We start from the raw sequence: 20,145 nt of genomic DNA on the forward strand, positions 1-20,145 counted from the left end.
TTGAGTGGGGAGTTTAATCCATTAACAGTCAACATTTTGACTGTAAAGGCAGCACTTACTTCAGCCATTTTATCCTTTAGCTTTTGTTTGTCAGACCTATTTTTTCTCTCTTTCAATCCTTTTAGTTACTCTTACTAATACTGTTCATTTCTGTAACCTCCTCTAGGCGTCTCTCTCTCCTGTCTTTTCTTTTCAGCCAGCAGAATTCCCTTTAGTAGTTCTCGTAGGGCAGGTCTCCTGTTAACATACTCTCTCAGCTTCTGTGTATCTGTGACTATTTTAAACTCTCCCTCATTTTTGAAGGATAACTTTGCGGGGTAGAGAATTCTTGCCTGACAATTTTTCTCTGCCTTCTCATCTCCATGTGTCTGATGAGAAATCAGTGCTAAATCTTATTTGGCTTCCCTTGTATGTGGTGAATTGCTTTTCTCTTGATACTTTCAGAATTTTCAGATTTATTCTGTTTGCAGTATGTTTGGCTCCTTGGATTTGCATATTTATGTCTTTTATAAGGGTTGGGAAATTTTTAGCCATTGTTTCCTTGAATATTCTTCCTGGCCCTTTTCCCTTCTCTTCTCCTTCTGGAACACCCATGATGCATATGTTTGTGTACTTTGTGTTGTCAGTCATTTCCCTGAACCTTGATGAAATTTTTCCATTTTATTCTCCATTTGTTTTTTGTATGTTTGAATTCAGTTGCTCTGTTTCCTAGTTCATTGATCCTTTCTTCTGCCTCTTCAAATCTGCCATTATGTATCTCTAATATATTTTTAATTTCATGTACAGTGTCTTTCATTCCCAAAAGTTTATTTCTATATGCATTCTTTCAAATTGTTCTTTATTCTCTCCTAGTATTTTCTTAATATCATTTATCTGTTTAGGCATATTTTCCTTCAGCTCTTTGAATTGATTTAGTAGATTTGTTTGAATATCTTTGATTAGTTGCAAATTCTGTGTTTTCTCTGACTTTTTAATTTCTTCCTTTGACTGGTCCCTGTCTTCCTGTGTTTTAGTTATGCCTGTGATTTTTTGTGGGTATCTGGTCATATGATTATCTTGATGGGTCTATTCTGAAGGTCAGTTTTTCTCTCTTGTCTAGGATTTAGTTGTTGCCTGTGTTTGTAGTAGGTCACTGCTTTGACAGCTGGGTAGGGATGGGTACCTGTGCAGGGGGAGTAGACCAGCTCTGATTGGCCTGGGATGGGTCTGGAGAGGTTCTGAAAAGCCCTGCAGTTCCCTGCACTTTCTGGCCTGCCTAGCAGATGGTGCTCTTCAGTTACTTATTCATCCTCAGAAGTTTACCTCCTGGAGCCCAGGAAGCATCTAAGTGGGCTAGGCTCAAACTGTGGGTTCCTATGTCCTCACTGCACTGTCTAATACCTGGCTCAGTGTGGGGCTGTGACCCCCACTTTACATGGGCTGGAGGATTCCCCAACTGCCCCAGTCTGCTGCTTCCCTCAGGGGTGGGGATGGGCACCAGGAGCTGGCCTTGAAACATCCTCCCCTGTCTCCTGGGTCTCCAAACAGTTTATTTGAACAGTTTCTGCCTGGCTACTTGTTGCTTTGGGGAAAGGTTCTGCTATTCCCTCCCTAATCCTCCATTTGGAAGTTCTTCCTTGCTCCTCTTTTGTATTCTGTACTCCCCAGCTGCTTGAGTCCCCACGTGGGTCCCTGTGGACTTGGGTCTCTGTGTCTGGATATGGGTGGGGATCTGTCTTACTGCTGTGAGAGATTTTACAGTCTGTGTCCCCAGTGGGAGGTGGAAGGGTTCCTAGTTGCTGTATCTGGGCCCTTCTGAAGCTGCATGGGACCGAGTGAGGGGAAGGGGAAATGATGGCTGATCTAGGATAGAAGTTTCCTACCTGATTTTCTCTTTCTTTGATTCAGCATTTGTGGGATCTTTCTCAAGTCTTTACCTTCCTCCAGAGTTCTGAGCAAGTGAGATTTGTCTTTTTTGCTGAATCTCTGGGGAGAGGTTGTCAGTAGATGTGTTACATCACCATGTTGATGACATCACCTCCCCCATTTTAAAGTTTGGCCTTAAGTATATTGCCAATATTGTATAACTTTCACCACTATATCCTATTTTCATCATCCAAAACCAAAACTTATATAAAATAAGTTATCCCCATTCACTTCTCTTGCCACTCCAGTTAACCATTATTTTGCTCTCTATGAATTTGCTTATTCTAAGTATTTCTTATAAGAGAAATCATATGATATTTGTCCCTTTGTGTCTGGCTTGTTCCACTCAACAGGATGTCTTCAAAGTTCATACCTGTTGTAGCATGTGCCAGTACTTCAGTTCTTTGGCTGAATACCATGGTATGGCTATGCCAAATTTTGTTTATCCATTCATCTTTTGTTGGACACTTAGGTTTCTTCCACCTTTTGGCTATTGTCAATAATGCTATAAAAAAATCAATAAACATATATCTGTCCTAATTCCTGCTTCCAGTTCCCTGGGGTGGAATTACTCGGTCATATGGTAATTCTATGTTTAATTTTCTGAGAATCATCACACTATTTTCCAGAGTGGATGCACCATCTTGCCTTCCTACCAAGAATATATGAAGGTTCCTTTTTCTCCACATCCTCACCAACACTGATTTGCAGTTCTTAAAATAATAGCCACCCTTGTACATGTGAAGTGGGTATCTCCTGGTAGTTTTAATTTGTATTGCTCTAATGGTTAATGATGTTGAGCATCTTTTGCTATACTGATTAGCAATTCAAATGTCATCTTTTGAGAAATACCTATTCAAATCTTTGGCCTATTTTTAAATTGGGCTTTCTTTTTGTTGTTAAGTTGTAAGAGCTCTTTATATATTCTGGATAGTAAACCCTTATTGGATACATGATTTCCAAATATTTTCTCCAATTTTGAATGTTGTCTTTTCATTTTCCTGATCAAGTCCTTTGCACACAAGTTTTTTTTCTTTTTTTCCTTCTTTCCCCCTTTTTAAAAAATTCAGTTTTATTGAGATATATTCACATACCATACAGTCATCAACAGTGTATAATCAGTTCACAGTACCATCATTTGGTTATTCATTCATCATCACAATCAGTTTTTGAACATTTGCTTTACCACACACACACACACACACACACACACACACACACACACACAAAATAAGAATTAAAATAAAAGTAAAAAAGAACATCCAAATCATTCCATCCCCCCCATCCCACCTATTTTTCATTTAATTTTTGTCCCCATTTTTCTACTCATCTGTCCATTCACTGGATAAAGGGAGTGTGAGCCACAGGGTTTTCACAATCACATATAAGCTACATGTGTAAGCTACATAGTTATACAATCTGCACACAAGTTTTTAATTTTGAAGTCCTTTTTAATCTGTTTTTCCTTTTGTTGCATGTGTGGTTGGTATAAAATCTAAAAATCCATTACCTACTATAAGGTTCAGAAGATGAAGATATTTCCCCAAGTTTTCCTGTAAGAGTTACAATATTAACTCTTATATTTAGATCTTTGATCCTTTTTGAATTAATTTTTTATATATGGTGAGAGGTAGGGGTCCAGATTTGTTCTTTTGCATGTGGATTTCCAGTTGTCCCAGCACCATTTATTGAAGAGACTGTTTTTTCCTGTTAATGGATGGGGCACTCTTGTGAAAATCAACTGGCCATATATGTGTAGATTTATTTCTGGACTCTCATTTCTATTCCACTGGTCTATATGTGTATCCTTATGCCAGTATGACACTTTATTAATTATTGTAGCTTTGTACTAAATTTCAAAATCAGAAGAACTTGGTTCTTTTTCAAGGTTGTTTTGGCTATTTGGGGCCCCTTGTAATTCCAAGTGAATTTGAGTGTAAAGTTTTCTGTTTCTGTAAAATGAAAAAAAAAACCTGCTGGAATTTTGATAGGGATTGCATTGAATCTGTAGATCACTTTAAGTCAGAATTTAGATTTAACAATCTTAAGTCTTTCAATCCATGAACATGTGATGCCATTCTATTTATTTAGGTCTTCTTTAATTTCTTTCAGCAATGTTTTATATTTTTTAATGTGCAAATCTATCACCACCTTGGTTAAATTTATTCCTAGGTATTTTATCTTTTGATGCTATTGTAAATGGAATTTTCTTGATTTCCTTTTCAGATTGTTCATTATTGGTATATAGAAATGCAATGACTACTGCATGTTGCCTTGTGTCCTGCAACTTCACTGGATTATTAGTTCTCATAGCTTTCTTGTGGATTCTTTGGAATTTTCTATATATAGGATCGAGTCATCTGCCAATAGGAATCATTTAACTTCTTCCTTCCAATTTGGATGCTTATATTTCTTTCTCTTGCTTGATTGCCCTGGCTAGAACTTCCAGCACATTGTTGAATAACTGGTGACAGAGGGCTTCCTTGACTTGTTCCTGTTCTTAAGGGGAAAGTTTTCAGTCTCTCACCATTGATTATATTTGCTGTGAGGTTTTCATAAACTCCCTTTATCATGTTGAGAAAGTTCCTTTCTATTTCTAGTTTTCTGAGTGTTTTTATCATGAAAGAATGATGGATTTTTTTTTTCAAGTACCTTTTCTGTGTCAATTGAGATGACTATGAGGGTTTTCCCTTCATTCTATTTATGTATTTATGAATGTATTTAAAATGGTTGATTTAAAGTCTTTGACTAACAGTTCCGATGACTTCCTCAGGGATGGCTTCTGGAAAATTCTTTTTTTCTTGTGAATGGGCCATACTTTAGTATTACTTTGTGTGTTTTGTCATTTTTTTGTTGTTGAGAACTGGACATTTTGAATATTTCAGGCATATCTTGGGAATATTGCTGGTTCGGTTCCAGACCACCACAATAAAGTGATTCACATGAATATTTTGGTTTTCAAGTGCATATAGAAGTTATGTTTACACTTTACTGTAGTCTATTAAGTGTGCCATTGCATTGTGTCTAAAGAAAAACAATGTACATAGCTTAAATAAAATGGACACACAAACACAAAGTGAGCACATGCTGTTGGAAAAAATGGCATCAATGGACTTGCTTAATGCAGGGTTGCCACAAACCAATTTGTAAAAAAAATGCAATATCTGTGATGCACAATAAAGCACAAGTTCATTAAAATGATGTATGCCTGTATGTTGTTGTAACTCTGGAAATCTAGTTCTCCCACTCCTCTGGGACTTCAAGGGTTTTTGTTGTGGTGGTTGTTGAGGGATGGAGCCATTATTTTGTCAATTTTCCAAACCAGTTTTGCTCTCAAATGGAGAATGGAAAATGTCAAGAGGAGGAAAAAAAAGTTGGTGCTGTCTTTTTAAGAATCCTCTGCTGTATTTCCCTGAAGGGCATTTAGAACAATGGCTGCCCGAGTAGTCAGTCCCCCAGCAATCTGTAGCAGGTGATCAAAGGCAGTGATCAGGGATTAGCGCGCTCTCCCCTGGAGTATGTAGCACTAGCTCCTTGTAGTCCACACTGGCACTGGCAAGCCACATCAGGAGGCCAGAATACAGTCCCCACTGCTGTGCCACACGGTTGAGGGGTGGGGAGTGGAGGCTGCTACACAGAAGGTAAAATTCACGGGTATTTACTACAATTTGCGTCCTCTTCCTCTTGCTCTTCCCTGGATGCTCCACGGTGTTCCACAAGACTCCAGAGTTCCAAAACAGTTGATTCAGATGGCTCCTGCCGGTTGAAGAGTTGTTTTGGTGGAGGGACTCTCCCCACAGTTCTTGTAATTCCATTTCAAAAGGTGTCACTACATTGTCTGCTGACTTGCAACAGAAGTCTCTTGTCATTCTTATCTTTATTTAACTTTGCACAATATGTCCTTTTGGTCTGGCTGCTTTAAGCTTCTCCCTTTAGCACTGGTTTTTCTACATCTTGATTATGATGTGCCTTGATGTTTATTCTGCTTGGGTTTTATTGAGCTGCTTAGGTTTGTGAATTTGTAGTTTTCATTTGGGAAATTTTATTTATTATTTGAATATTTTTTCTGTTCCTGTTTTTCTTCTCTTTTTCTGGGACTCCAGTTACATGCATGTTAGACTGCCTGGTAGTGTCCGACTAGTCACTAAGATCCTATTCATTTATTACCCTGTCTTTTTTCTGTCTGTGCCTTTTAAAAGATAGTTTCTATTGCTATGTCTTCAGATTGACTGACCTTTTCTTTTACAGTGTCTGTCTGATGTTCATCCAATCCAGAGTACTTTTAATTTCAACTGTTGTATTTACCATCTCTGGAAGTTCCGGTTGGGCTTTTTAATCTTTTATTTCTCCATTCTTCATGCTCATGTTTTCCTCTACCTTCTTGAATATATGAAGCACATTACAATAGCTGTTATATTGTCCTTGTCTGCAGGTTTCTTTATCTCTCATTTCTAGGTCAGTATCTGTTGACTGGTTTTTCTCTTGATATCCCATGTCATCTTGCCCAATGTTAATCTTTGCCAGCAGAGGGCACTGGAGGGACAGTGGGGGAGAAAGGGGCTTCTCTTCCTGGTTCTGGTGTGTTTTGCTCATTCTTTTTTCCTTTGATACTGGGCTGGCATGTGGGACATGAACTCACCACCCCTTCACCCCGTGAGTTTCTCTGGCTCCCTCTCAGGAGGCTTTTGGTTGTGAATTCAGCAGTACCCCCAGTGGCTGCTTTCCTGGGAGTTTAACAACATGTGCCCCCCCTCTAGGTGGCTTCCCAGTGAAGCCAACCGGTGCTCCAGCTCATTCCCCAGTAAGTTCTCAGGTAATTTTGTTGGCACCCTAGAAGGCGGGTCTCAGAGCCCACCCTTGGCCTGGAGAGCCCAGTGACTGTCACTACCCAAGGAGCTGCTGCTACACCCTTTCCTTAGGTGCCCTCCCTCAGTCCTGGTGTGTTCTTTAGGGGTCTTTTTGTCCCGTTAGTTAATTTCCCACAAACAGTTCATGATTATTTATACTAGACCTTGCTTGTTCTGATATCATGTGGGTTCTGTCTCCCGATTGGACCTCGGCTCATACCTGTGGTAATTTATTTTTATTGGATACTGGACATTGTGACTTGTTCCTGGCTGTTGCATTTTGTTGTATGCCTTTAAATAGCATTGGATTTTGGGCTGGCATGCAGTTACATTGTTTGGGACCATCGTATATCCTTTAGAGACTTGCCACTAAGCTTTGTTGGCTGGGTCCAGGCCCGCCTTTGGTTTGTGGCTAATTTTGCCCCATTACTTAGGGCCGTGCCCTCCTGAGGATTCTCCCCATACCCTGTGGACTAGGAGGGCGCTGTGCCCCACATTTCTAGCTACCATGGGCTCCCTGAACTCGGAACTCGGTCTCCTCAACCGAGGGAGACTGCCGGGTCCTGTGTGAGTTTCCCCTCCTGGGACTGCCGCCTGCAAACTCCTCTGAGCCAGACGCTGGTGTGTCACGGGGCTCTCTCCTGGTAAACTGTGCCCTGTGCCTCTGAAACCCTCGTTTCCCACGGCTTGTCCTCTTCTCCAGTTGTTTAGGGGCCCCTGTTCCTCTACCAGCACATCAGGAGCTGGCTAAGCTGACTGATATTAACATTCCCTTTTTCTTCTTTTATTCGCCAGTCCTGGTGTGAACGGAAACAAGCAAAGCTGTGCAGGCCGTGAGGCAGTGATGCCGCGGCAGCCGGGCCTCAGCTTCCCGGCGTGTCCATTTCACCAGCGTCGTGCAGCATCTCTGTGTGCTGGTGAAGAGGAACCCAAGTGGGAAGATGAGCAGCCCGTGACCTCGGGGTGGGGGGCGCAGAGCCCCCGCCCTGTCTCAACGGCCCCGTCCCAGTCCTCCCTCTCCCCAGCAGCCACCTTTGTATGACAGGGAACAGGCCGGCAAGGGCCCCCACCTCTGGCCACTGCGGCTTCACTGAACTGGACTCAGGCCCCAGCCTCCTGGGTGTCACCCATGGCTTCATCGGGGCAGGGGGCTGGCTGGGGCGGCAGGGCATCCTGCTGCCCACCGTCCCTGCTAGCGGACAGACACTGTTACCCCTGATTGGCAGCAGCGCTTCCACACTGGGGAGGAGGTCCTCGCAGCCTGCACGCATGGTGAGTGGCATGCTTACTGGGCAGGCATGGAAATAGGGTGACGCAGGCCGAGGCGGCACCTGTTGTCAGCCGTCAGAACTGCTGCCGCTCCCCAGAGCCAGAGCTGTCTTGTGGAGGTCGAGGTCTCTGCCACTGCTTCTCCCGCTTGGCTCCTGGGTACTCCTGTCTCCCACCTGGGATGTGCCTCGGGCTACCCCCAGGGCAACACCCGGGGTCTCGGGTTGGACAGTGAGGGGTGCCCTGGGTCTGCCCCATTTGGGGCACCAGGCATAGGCAGGCCCTCTGGAGAGCCCTTCCACCCCTGACCCCAGCCTGAGAGTGGGACCTAGAATGGAAATTTTCTTACAGCAGGCGGGACAAGTCCTCTGTCCTGGAAGGCACCACTGGGGAGACTGAGGGTGCCGGGGGAGGCTGGGTCCAGTCATGAGCCTTTTACCGTGATGTGGTTTTGCACACAGCTGGGCCCCCACGGCGCCTCCAGTGAATACAGAGTACGGATGCCACGTGTCCCCGCCTCCCCACGAGCAGAGTCGAGTTACAGGGATGCTACAGCCCGCAAGTTCCCATGGTGGGGGTGAGGACCCAGCCCCTCCCCATTGGCAGGGCCGCATTGTCTCCGAGTCCCACACCTGATGTCTGGGGGTGTTTGGAGGATGGAATGGAGTGGAGGAGGATGTCTGGTGGACCACAGTGACTGGGGGGCGGCGAGTGGGCTATGGGCTGGAAAGGACACGTTTAGTTTGAGCCCAGGCCTGAGGGTCAGTGTTAGAGCTCTCGGTTATGGCCTCTTAGTCTTCCCAGTCCTGCAGGCCTCTGAGCCCAGGGCCGCTGCCCAGCTGGAGGCCCCTGCATGGGCACAGGCAGCGGGCAAGGGTGGAGAGTCCCACTGAGAGGATTTTGCAGCAGCTCTCAGCCTTTCTCCTGGCGTTCCAAGTTCTCTCCCTTCTGGGATGCCTTTATCTGAGCTCTGCTGATAGACTCCCCAGCCCCTCCATCCACCGTCATCCTTGGCTGGGTGCCACCATCCTGCCAGGGTGTGGGGTGTGGCCCAGCAGGGAAGCCTGTCCCTTCACCCATGCATCAGAGAGGACTGAGTTGGGGTCTGCTTGTGTGAGATGCCCACACTTAAATGGGACAAGCAGAGCAACTGAAGAGCCTGGAGAACACCTAAAGCTGTTGTTTGGTGCAAGAAGGCTCCTCTCTGACATTCATTCATTCAGCACCAGGTTTGGGTCAGGCTTTGTTCTAGGTGCTGGTAAATGTGCCCAGTGAGATGAGACTGACCCTGACAAGTGTGTGTTAGACGGTGATTAGTGGGGTGAAAAATAAGCCAAGACAAAGGAGATGAGAGCAGTGGGCCAGAAGGTGATAATTTCAGTGGGAGGCGATGATACAGTGAAACTTGGGCAGGTGCTTCAGTGAAGGGGGGGCGCCCTGTGGAAGTACCCGGAGGCAGGGTCCCGGGTGGAGGGACAGGGCAAGGACCCTGAGGCAGGAGCCTCTTGGGACACATGGTTGAAACCGTCCATGTGAAACTGGTGTCGGCAGAAGAGCCCCATGGCCAGTCCTGGGCAGGGAGCCCGAGTGCTGCGGGCAGTTCTTGTCGGAAACCAGGCCTGCCCATCTGGTCAAGACGGCAGCGCCCCCAGAAGGGAAGCGGCCCTGGGCTGGCAGGGCCCCGAGGCACCCTTCTTGGGCCGAGGACAGGCGCGGTCCTCTGGGAGGGCTGCCGTCTTCTGGCACTGTCCATCCTCATAGGTTGAGGCCGAGAAAGACACCAGCTGTGGCCCTGAGCTCGGGTGAGGAGATGGAAGTCTTCTACCCCAGGGGACGGCCGTATTCCTTTGGCTTTCTCTCATCTGGCTCACACCTTCAGACATTTTATAGCCGGGAAATGGCCACACAGTCTGGGCCGCAGTCAGGCCAGCTTGACTGGTTATCGGTCCACGTCCTCTCCAACTCTACTTTTCAGTGACTCATTCCAGCTCATGCAAAACAGATTCCACCTCTGGCTGTGACGGAGGAACCTGTAGCAGACCAGCCGGCCAAGGACAATTCAGAAGGCATCTGCATGAAGGACTGGAGAGCCACTGAGGCAGCCATGGGCTGGGGGGAGGTTCAGCGAGGTGAGCCCGGCTTCCTGCCCTGAGAAGCTGTGCAGCGGGGGCTGCTAGGAGGCAGAGAAGCTGCAGGCAACCTTGCAGGGCCAGAGAGACCAAAGCTGGAGTTTGGGGTTGCTGAAGCAGCAGGACTTGAGGGGCTGAGTTCCCTGAGAGAAAGGGGGTGCACAAAAGTGAGACCAAGGCTTAGCTCCACTTTTCTCTGAAGGCATTTGCTGAGTCAGCTGTTCAGGGCAAAAAGCCAAGAAGCAAAGCAGAAGGTGGCCAGAAAGCAAGGCAGAGTTGTTGGCTGTTTCTTGGTGCTGGGAAAGTGTTCAGGACCCGTCAGGTAGGAAGGGCCCTGGGTTGGGGCCCCTGGAGGAGCCATGGGTAGATGGGTCTCTGCAGGGGCTGCAGAGCCCTGGCTGGATGTGGTGACCTGCTCTCTGCCCCTCTCCAGTGCAAGAAGGAGCCATGTCTGCAGGGGCAGACCATCCAGACCCTCTGCAGTTCATCCACAGTGCCTGGTGTTTGGTCAAAAACCACCAGGCACGCTGAGAGAGCCAGGAGGAAAAAGCAGCGGGCCTATAGGAGGTTAAGATACTGGAGTTAGACCTGGGCGTCAAAGTAATTGTTACTAACACATTAAAATAGGTAAGAATTCCACAGAGAATTGAAATTCATTAAAAGTAAAAATTCTAAAACATAAAAATACAACTGAAATTAGAAACAGATTGTAGACAGCTGGAGAGGAGACGAGTGAGAAGACGGGTCAGTGGAGAACGTCCTGCACAGGCCTCTTCAGCTGTGCTTGGCAGGTGAGCCGCTGCCTCCACCCTCGGGGCCCTTCTCGCCTTCCTGGGGGCCCCAGCTCGGACAGTGAAGGGGTGCTGCTGAGGGACAGAGGTGGTTTGGGAATTGGGGAGTTTGGGGAATACTTTTTGCTGCACCCTTGTTGGAAACATTACTAGCACATTAGGAGTCTGTTTTCCTGCCCTGGTAAGTAGAATTTTGTGACCCTAATTAAATCTTCAAGGGCCTCAGTTTCATCATTAGGAATATGAGCTCTCATACTCTCGCACTCAGGCTAAAGTTGTGCCAACTTCTCCAACATGCACCTTAGAAAATCCCTTTTTAACAAGGCGGCTTTTCATTTGCTTCTCTCTCAAAAGCAGAGTGTAGAGAAGTAGTGTTCTGGGCCGGGGCTTGGGGCAGCCGAGCGGAGGCCTGCCCGGAACGAGCAAGGGGGTGCATGTGCTGTAGTCAGGACTCGTCGATGTGGGGCCCAAAGGCCAGCGGCTCCACTGTGGTGAGGGACACGGGCACAAGCCACGAGGGAGGAGGCGGGGGTCAGATCTGCTGTTGGGGGTGACTGAAGCTGTTTCTAATCTTTGCGATGAGAAATTTTCTACTCTGGGTTAATGGCTTCTTTATAAATTCATGAGGGATGGTGAGCTGGGGCTGGTTCAGGGGCCAAGGGCAGCGTGCTGAGCTGGTGGGCTGGCTGGCTTGGGTCATTTGACGTGAATCGGCAATGTCACAGCAAAGACACTGGCCCTTCCCCTGAACGTAAAAGGTAAAAGACACGTTGTCCTCTAAAATGTACCATCCGTGGGGTCAGTGAACACACCTCCCCGGTGGGAAGGAATCAGTTCCGACGTCCGGCCTGGGCTGCCACCAGGGTCGGGCTCCTGGGAGCTCTCGGCCAGCTCAAGCCCGGAGGCCACGGGGCCTCGGTGCCCTCCGCACTGCAGTACAGGAGGGCCTGGTTCTCTCCCTGGTCCGGCAGATGGGGAGGGGAGGGCGGGGAGGGAGCGAGCCCCGGCCCTGCGCGTCCAGCCGGGGTTCATGTCCTGCATTCTGGGCAGGGGCTGCTTTCAATGCAGATGCTTCTGGCTGACAGGCAGGCCGTATCCTAATCAAAACACTAAGTGACGCGTTCCACAGAAAACAAACTGGGATCGCGGTGATGGTGAGGGACTGGTGTGGAGGGAAGTCCTTCCCAAAATGGTGACATTTCAGCCAAAACCAGAATGGCAAGATGGCCCAGCTCTCCTGACAGGGCAGCGGCTCTCAGCGACAAGCTCATGGGTCATGGTCGGTATTGGATTTTATCTGAAGGACAGTGAGAACCCTGGACAGATTTTAGGCAGGGGAATAACTGATCTGCTCATACATCTAAAAGATGGTTCTGGGCTGTGGAGACTCGGATGTGGGGAGGGTCTCGGGGGCAGGGAGACCACCAGAGGCTCTTGAAGCCTTCGGGGTGGGCCGGGGGCACGGACCCGCCGGGTCCTGCAGGATTGGGGTGGGTTCTGGGCTGGCACCGACTTGCTGATGCCCCAGGTGTGGCCGAGGAGAGCCGGGTCAGGACAGCTCTGAGGCCCGAGCCCCTGGAGTGGGGAACGGCGTCTCCTGAGATGGGGGTCCGGGGGCAGATGCCCACCCGCTGGCTGCAGGGCCTGTGACCGTGGCTGCCAGTCCAGTCTCCGCAAATCCTCCTCCTCACTCTCCACACCCAGGCTGCCACCAAGTTCTGTCCCTTTTCCTTCCTGTGACCTCCGGTCTCTGCCTCACCGCCCTCCTGCTCCCTCCTCCTTCCTCCCTCCTCCCGGGCCCTGCTCCCTCCTCCGGGTGCTTTTTAAAATGCATATATGTGGACTTACATGGTTTTTGAGTGGTTTGGTTTTGAATATTAAGTCTTTGTTACCTCATTTTTTGATATTGCATTATATTCAGTTTTGTGGCTTGTAAAATTTTTGATTTATAGAATTTTTTAAAATGAATCATGAAAAATTTCAACATGTTCAAGAGTATAATATAACGAACCTTCGAGCACCCATCACCCAGCTTCGTGGCCAGTATTTTGAAGCAAATCTCAGGCATATTTTTCACCTTAAATATTCTATTGTGTAACTCTAAGAAAGACTATTAAACGCTTAACCCCAGCGCCATGATCAAATCTAAAAACTTAATTTCATCAGTTACCAACCAACCAGACCAGGATTCTGATTTCTCTGCCTCATTTTTTCTTTTTCTTTTTTTTTTTTACAGGATCTAAATAAGGTCTGCTCCTTGCATTTATTGATATATCTCAAGTCTCTTTTTAACCATAATCCTCCTTTCACCTTATCACTCTTTTCTTATTGAAGAGATGGTGGCCTGTCCTGTAGTCTCCTCTGGATCTTGCTGACCATGTCATGGTGTATAGGCCTCTGTCCCCTGTAAAATATGCTTTAAGTTCATATTTAGAGCCAGAGATTTGATCAGACTCAAGATTGTTTGGGCAAGAATTTAAGTGCTTTGGGGTTTTTTGACCAGGAAGCACATAATGTGATGCTTGTAGCTGCAGATTAGCGCCCTGATATGTGAGTTCCTCCGGGGTCCTCCTTCATTAGCGGGGCTGCTCCTATGTAAAGAGAAACACACCAGCTGCTCTGACCTTAGCACAGGAAAGACAGGGTAAGTACTTGATTCTTTGATTTTATTTGCCAGTTGGTTCCCTAGCAACCTCCAAAGGTAAGTGCTGATGTTTTTTATGTCCCTATGAATTACGTATTTAAACATCGTTGATATGCTGAATCTGTTGCAATTATTCTTCTCATTAGTGACCTGCAGAGTTGAGAATTTTTGTGATATTTGGTCAGTTATGAATGATGAAGGCCAGTAAGGAAGGCACAATTGCCACAGTAAGATTTATCCTCTGCCGTTACGTTAGACCCGAGGGTCCAAACTTTCTCAGGCACTGCACCCTCTGTTAAGTTTCAGCAATTATTTTAAGGCAGCTCAAGGTCAAAAGTCTCCATTTATTAAATAGGTAAGTCCAAAGTATTTGTCCTAGCAACTTAGTAGATACTCGAAAAATAAGCATAAATTGAGAAAAAAGTTTTTTCCATCCCTAACACAGCCACTAGCTGGTGGGATGCACAACCCGCTGGGCCTGAGACTTCTCCCGCCGGGGAGCCAGATCGGGTGCCAGTTTTCTCACAGGAAATGCTTTTTGAACAACTGTCAGAAACCCAGCTCTGCAGATGACATGGAAAGGAACGTCAGGAGATGTAGGGTGGAAACGGACCTGCCTCAAGCTAGAGTTCTGTGCAGTACATCAAGTATCGCAAAGGCTCCCTCCAAATTAAAAACATCCGACAGCACCCTGTGAGCTGACTGCGTGCCCGGGTACCGCAGCGCACGGTCTGGGAGTCCCCGCTGTCCGCCTTCTACTGCCCCCCGTCGGCGAGGCTTGCGGGGTGTCTCCGCGTGGACGTTGGAGGGCAGCGGGTTGCTGCTTTGGCTCTCGTGGCTGTGGGGAGCTCAGTTTGCACACTGTGGCACATCCTCTGGTGGGCACAGACTGTCCAGACACGCGCTGTCCGTCCTGGGGCCCTCTGTCCCTGGCCCCGTGCTCACAGCAGCAGCACGAGACCTGGCTCCAGCTTCGGTGACCGTTGTCCTCTCCTCACCCCCCATCCTCCTTCAGTACAGGTTCAGCTTAACAGAGCGAGGCTGGGAAGGCCTCGTGGTTGGTTTAAAAATAGCTTCCCCCATCAAAGGAAGTGGCCAGTGTTCCTGGCTTTAGCCACTGCCTGTCAGTGGCCGGTCCTCTGTTGATGTGACTCTGAGAAGTGCCACGGGCTGAGCTTCCTGCCCCCTCCCCCTGCCCCCAGCACCCACTGTGGGTCCCTGGGCAGTGCTGGGGCTCCCCACCCGGTGCCAGGCCTCCCAGCCACTTGGCACAAAACGCTAACTTATACACATCTGTGACCTCTGTGCCATCTTGAACAAGTTATCTTACTTGAGACACGTGGCAAACCACCACTTGAACTAGAATGTATTCCTCCACTGGGAAAGTGTTTTATTTGGCAGAAATGATGAAGAGATGATGAGGTAACGTAGCTGAGCATATGACACCTACCTTCTCCTTTTCTCCTCAGTCCATGTGGGGGTCACTCCCACCCCCTCTGCTGGTGCTGGCTTGGCCCAGTTGCTAAAGCCAGTAAAACATGGGCAGGGGTGACAGTGTGCAGACGCCCAGCCCGGCTGCAAGAGCCAGCGAGCGTTTCCACCCCTCCCTACCCCAACCCCCCTTGGGAGCTTGCGCCTGTGAGGAGAGCCTGAGACCCCTGGAGCCAGCCCAGCCCACCCGCAGAGCCGTGAGCCTGAGGGGAAAGGTTTATTGCACACTGAGTTCGGGGTTGGCTTGTTACCCAGCGATGGCTGACAGGTACAGATGGAAAAAGGTCCATGAGCGATGGGAATCAGTCTCAGATGGTTCTGGTCTCAGGGATACTGTGTTTTTAAGGAACTGTGAAATGGTTGTTGTGTGGAATGTTTTATCAATTGACCCTTAAACCTAAAGGGAAGGCAGAGGTCTGATCAACATCCCATAACGGAAGATAATGAGGTGCAAAATGGTTAAAGGCACCCAGGCAGGCGCTTCCCTGGCGTGCTGCCCCCCACCCCCACCCCGGGGATCCCTCCCAGGGCCCGGAGCTGGTGCTGGCGAGGCCTGAATTAGGCCCTTTCCTGTCCTGGAGAGAGGAGAGCAGGGCTGTGCCGCAGTCGGGAGGGGCGCAGACAGGGACTGGAGGGGCCAGGGCACCGCGGTGTGGCTGCTGTGTGGCCCCTGCGTCTGGGCGGAAGCTGGACGAGACAGTCGCTGTGGAGGGACAGCTTTGTCCAGAGATGCAGGGCACGGAGCTGAGGGCCCAGCCCCCCGCAGGGACCACCCCGGGGTCCTGCTCGGTGTCGGGGTCTTGATTTTACCTGCTTGAGGCAGCCCCGGCCTCGGGAGTTGAGAACAGGGAAGCAGGGGCCTCTGAAGAGGGCTGGGCGGGGCTGCCGGCAGCCCGAGACCCCACAGGAGCCCCCCAGGCAGACCCGGCAGCGTGTTCTCGTCACTGGCGGTGTCCGGGCTGGCTCCTCGCCGTCCCAGCCGCCAGTGCCGCGGACTCCTACGCTGCCTCCCGCCGCTCCCCGCACCGTGCGAGGCGAGACCCCCCCACAGTGCTCTTTTGGAGAGCCCCTTGCATGGTGTAGGGGGTTGAGTGGTGGTCACCCCAAATCCACCCACGTCCTCGCCCCCCAGAACCTGTGAATGTTACTTGATGTGGCAAAAAAGGACTCCATGGATGTGATTAAATGAAGGGCCTGGGGATGGGGGGTGGGCCCTAAGTGCAGCCCCCGGGCCTGTGAGAGAGGAGGGGGCAGAGGCTGGACGAGGCGACCAGTGGCCCCGGGACACGGACGTGGGACTTGTGACCGGCAGGTCTGACGAAGAAAAGGTTTGTTTTCAGCCGCCCAGCGTGGCACTTTGCTACGGCAGAGACGCCTGCGGTGGAAGGTCGACTCACGGCCTGGTGTGGGCCTTCCCGGGACCTGGCCGCTCGGTCAGCCCGGGCTGGACTATGTCTCCTCTGGTCACCTCCAGAAGCCCCCTCTGCCTTGCCCAGAGCTCGAGGTGGGCTTCAGCCGCCCTCTGGTGCCTGCCCAGAGCCCCCCAGGCCTCCTCCCTGAGCTGCCCGCTGCACTCGTGCACAGCTGAGTGTGAGGAGGGTCCCGGGTGGCCAAGGGGCCCCGGAACAGCCTGGGTGCCCGGCTCTGGCTTCTGGCTCCACGGCCACCTGGCAGGACCCGTGAGTGGGCGGCACAGGTGAAGGGCAGAGCCTTTGCTGCTTTGAGGCGTGTAGAAACCAAGAGCACATGGGGTCATCAGGTGATGTTTTCTCAGCAGCCCCCCCCCCCGTGTGGGAGGTGCTCAGGTAGTGCCAGGGCTGCGCACCCTCAAGGTGAGGCAGGTGCCCACGTGCCTGCCCGGGAAAGGTCACAGGTGCCCTTCAAAAGCGCCAGGGCTGCGCCCTCAAGGTGAGGCAGGTGCCCACGTGCCTGCCCAGGATAGGTCACAGCTGCCCTTTAAAAGCCTGGTGGGAGAAACGCCCTGAGCGGGAGTTGGTGCTGAGGCCGCGTCTCCACGGGCCGCCCTCCCTTTTCCTCTTCCCGGAGCAGCAGTGGGAGGGTCTGAGGTGCAGGAGCCCCCAGCGCAGGTTCCTGGCCAAGCCACCATCACTGCTGAGGAAGCCGGGTCGGGTGAGTGCCCAGGGGGACTGGGTGCTGGGCCCCAGGGGCAGGGGCAGCCCGAGGCCTCGTTCATGGGGGTGACGGGTGAGGCCCCAGGGTGGCCTCTGAGCAGAGGTGCAAGGGCTCTGGGGTCCCCCAAGCCTGGGTCTAGCACAGCCCTGAATGGGACTGACCAACCCAAGCTGGACTCCAGGGGTGGGTGGGGGTGGCAGGCACTCGTCCCAAAGCGAAGGGACCATGGGGGCCACCTCTCCTCCCCCAGGATGAGGGGCGTGAGGCTGACGGGGGTGCTGCTTGCCCTGGCCGGCCTGCTGCAGGCAGCACTGTGCCTGCGAATAGCGGCCTTCAACATCCAGACTTTCGGGGAGACCAAGATGTCCAACGCCACCCTCTCCACCTACATTGTGCAGGTCAGACTGGGGTGGCTGGTCCCTGGGGTGGGGCCGGGGCCACGGGCAGGCCAGCCCCATGGGAGGCCGCAGGCTGCTGGGCCAGGGCAGCCTCAGTGTCTGGTCTTGGCCGGCTGAGTCCTGGCGGAACAGCCCTGCCCGGGGAGGGGTGGCAGCTCCGGCGCTCCGCAGGCCCAGCTCAGCATGTGTCCCCCCCACCCCAGATCCTGAGTCGCTACGACATCGCCCTTGTCCAGGAGGTCCGGGACAAATACCTGGTGGCAGTGGGGAAGCTGCTGGATGAACTCAATCGGTGGGTGACAGAGTGGTGGGGCCCTTGGTGAGGGGACAGTTGCTCCAGGGGCACAGGACACTTTATCTCCTTGATCCAGGGATGCCCCAAACACCTATCAGTTCGTGGTCAGTGAGCCGCTAGGCCGCAACAGCTACACGGAGCGCTACCTCTTCGTGTACAGGTGAGGCCCTGGGTGGAGGGGGCGCTGGGGACGCCCCCCACTCCCACGGCAACAGCAGCTTCTCTACCTTGAGAGGCCTGGGGGGGCCTCTGGGAGCTCCGCGGGCCCCTTCACCTCCCCCCACGCCTGCCTGCAGACCCGACCAGGTGACTGTCCTGGACAGCTACAACTACGACGATGGCTGTGAGCCCTGCGGGACCGACACCTTCAGCCGCGAGCCAGCCATTGTCAAGTTCTCCTCCCCGTTCACGCGTCAGTGCTGCCTGCGCTTCCCCACCCCCCCACCCCCCACCCCCGGTCAGGGGAGGGAGGGCCCCACCCGTCCCAGTGCACCCCTGGGGAGCCTAGTGCCGCAGTTACCCAGGGAAGGACCCCCAGGTACTGTGGCCCAGCTCCACCAGGGCCCTGCCCGTGTTCATGGTGTTGAGCGCAGAACCCAGCTGGACCCTGGAGAGTGCTGGGGGCTGCCTGTGGGATGGGCCTGTGGCCCCCAGCTGCTCGGGGCTCTCAGCACAGGTCCTCGGTGCCCTGTCCCCCTGCAGAGGTCAGGGAGTTTGTCATCGTGCCCCTGCATGCAGCCCCGACAGACGCGGTGGCCGAGATCGATGCTCTCTATGATGTCTACCTGGACGTGCTAAAGAAGTGGGGTGTGGAGGTGAGGGTGCCCCGCTCCTTGGCAGAGGTGGGGTGCGGGGTGAGCCCCCCAGGCTAACGGGGCTGGTGCCTCCCGGCAGGACGTCATGCTGATGGGCGACTTCAATGCCGGCTGCAGCTACGTGACCCCCTCACAGTGGGCGTCCATCCGCCTGCGGACAGACCCGGCCTTCCAGTGGCTGATCCCCGACTCAGCCGACACCACGGTCTCCTCCACGCACTGCGCCTATGACAGGTGAGTGGGCTGTGGCGGACAGCACTGCCTCCGTCCCAACACCAGCACCATGGGCACGGCCACCTCCTGAGCCCGAGCTGATCCGCTTAGTGAAATGGAATAAAACACCTCAGGTGTTGTGAGAGCACCTTTAGGGACGCAGGTGAGGCTGAGCCTACCCTGACACAGCAGCTCTGGTGTCCCCGAGTGCACAGGGGGGTGGAGCTCGGGGAGGCAGACCCAGACTCGAGTCCAACCAGGAGGGAGGCTGTGGCACCCAGGCCACAGCAGATGGACAGACAGACACCATCTCCTGGTCTCAGGGTCCCTGGCCTTGGAGTTCCCGTGGGGGGTGCAGGGAGGGCGTCAGGGGCTTCCTCCTGGTCACCTAGCGCCATGTCAGCTGACGATGCACAAGCATGTGCCAGGTAGCCTTTCGCCAGACAGAGAAGTGAGGTCGTGGAGAGAAACAGGCTGTGGGCTCAGAGGTTTGCATTGTGGAGCTCGGCTCACCCGTCCTGCCGCGCTGCAGGATCGTGATCTCAGGGACCCTGCTCCAGCGCTCTGTCCTTCCCGACTCGGCCACTCCCTTCGACTTCCAAGCCTCGTACGGACTGAGCAACCAACTCGTACGTCCCCTTCCTTTACCCGGTGGGACTGCTGGGGCCTGGGCCTTACCTTTCACCCGGGCCCTGAGGTGGGAGACCCCAGCCAGAGCGAGCGCTGCACAGACTGGGGTGAGGCTGTCGGGCATCTGCCATCACTGACGCCCCGCTGCATGTGTCCCCTGCAGGCATCTGCCATCAGCGACCACTACCCGGTGGAGGTGACACTGAGGAGAGTCTGAGAGTCTGAGGCTGCAGCTCCCCAGCCCTGCTTCAGCTCACCCCACAGCTCCCAACCCAGAGCACGGTAGGTGCAGCTGCTTTAAGACAGGAGACACATCACCGGAGCACCCTCCTCCTCAGAAGCCGACAAAAGCTTCATCACATAGGTTAAGAAACAACTTTTAATCTGGATAAATAAAGCTCAAGAAAAGGCAGTATTCTCGGCTGAGGCATTGGGTCCTGCCGTCAGTGCCGGTCCAGGGCCCGGGTGAGGAGCTCGGTGAGGCGGCTCACCATGGGCCTGGGGTCGTCCACCAGCCCCGCGGTGATCATGGCATTCTCATATATCTGCAAGGGGGGGGCTCGTCAGGAGGGAGGCTCCTGACCC

At 51.9% G+C, this 20,145-nt stretch overlaps 2 protein-coding genes across 2 annotated transcripts in view; one reads left to right on the forward strand and one right to left on the reverse strand.

The window, feature by feature from the left end:
- Positions 1-13,236: 13,236 nt before the first annotated feature.
- DNASE1 (deoxyribonuclease 1) lies at positions 13,237-19,975 on the forward strand. Its single transcript, XM_037813573.1, has 9 exons — positions 13,237-17,206; positions 17,460-17,607; positions 17,811-17,899; positions 17,979-18,062; positions 18,199-18,314; positions 18,605-18,717; positions 18,797-18,951; positions 19,463-19,559; positions 19,724-19,975. Exons 2-9 carry the CDS (start codon positions 17,461-17,463, stop codon positions 19,775-19,777), a joined length of 855 nt encoding a protein of 284 aa, XP_037669501.1. The 5' UTR covers positions 13,237-17,206; position 17,460; the 3' UTR covers positions 19,778-19,975.
- The window catches only part of TRAP1 (TNF receptor associated protein 1), a 62,234-nt gene continuing 62,010 nt past the window's right edge, over positions 19,922-20,145 (reverse strand). Inside the window, exon 18 of the mRNA XM_037813572.1 lies at positions 19,922-20,105. Within this exon, the coding sequence (XP_037669500.1) occupies positions 20,004-20,105 (102 nt within the window). The 3' untranslated portion in view covers positions 19,922-20,003. The remainder of the gene's footprint in view (positions 20,106-20,145) is intronic.

This window comes from Choloepus didactylus, chromosome 21 (assembly GCF_015220235.1).
Source record: "Choloepus didactylus isolate mChoDid1 chromosome 21, mChoDid1.pri, whole genome shotgun sequence".
NCBI lineage: Eukaryota > Metazoa > Chordata > Mammalia > Pilosa > Megalonychidae > Choloepus > Choloepus didactylus.

What these genes read in the sequence shown, in the direction of transcription:
- DNASE1 (XM_037813573.1), top strand. Translation starts at nt 17,461, where the DNA reads ATGAGGGGCGTGAGGCTGACGGGGGTGCTGCTTGCCCTGGCCGGCCTG. An exon ending in TCTCCACCTACATTGTGCAG is followed by an intron (nt 17,608 to 17,810) that starts GTCAGACTGGGG and finishes CCCCCACCCCAG; the next exon opens with ATCCTGAGTCGCTACGACAT. An exon ending in CTGCTGGATGAACTCAATCG is followed by an intron (nt 17,900 to 17,978) that starts GTGGGTGACAGA and finishes TCCTTGATCCAG; the next exon opens with GGATGCCCCAAACACCTATC.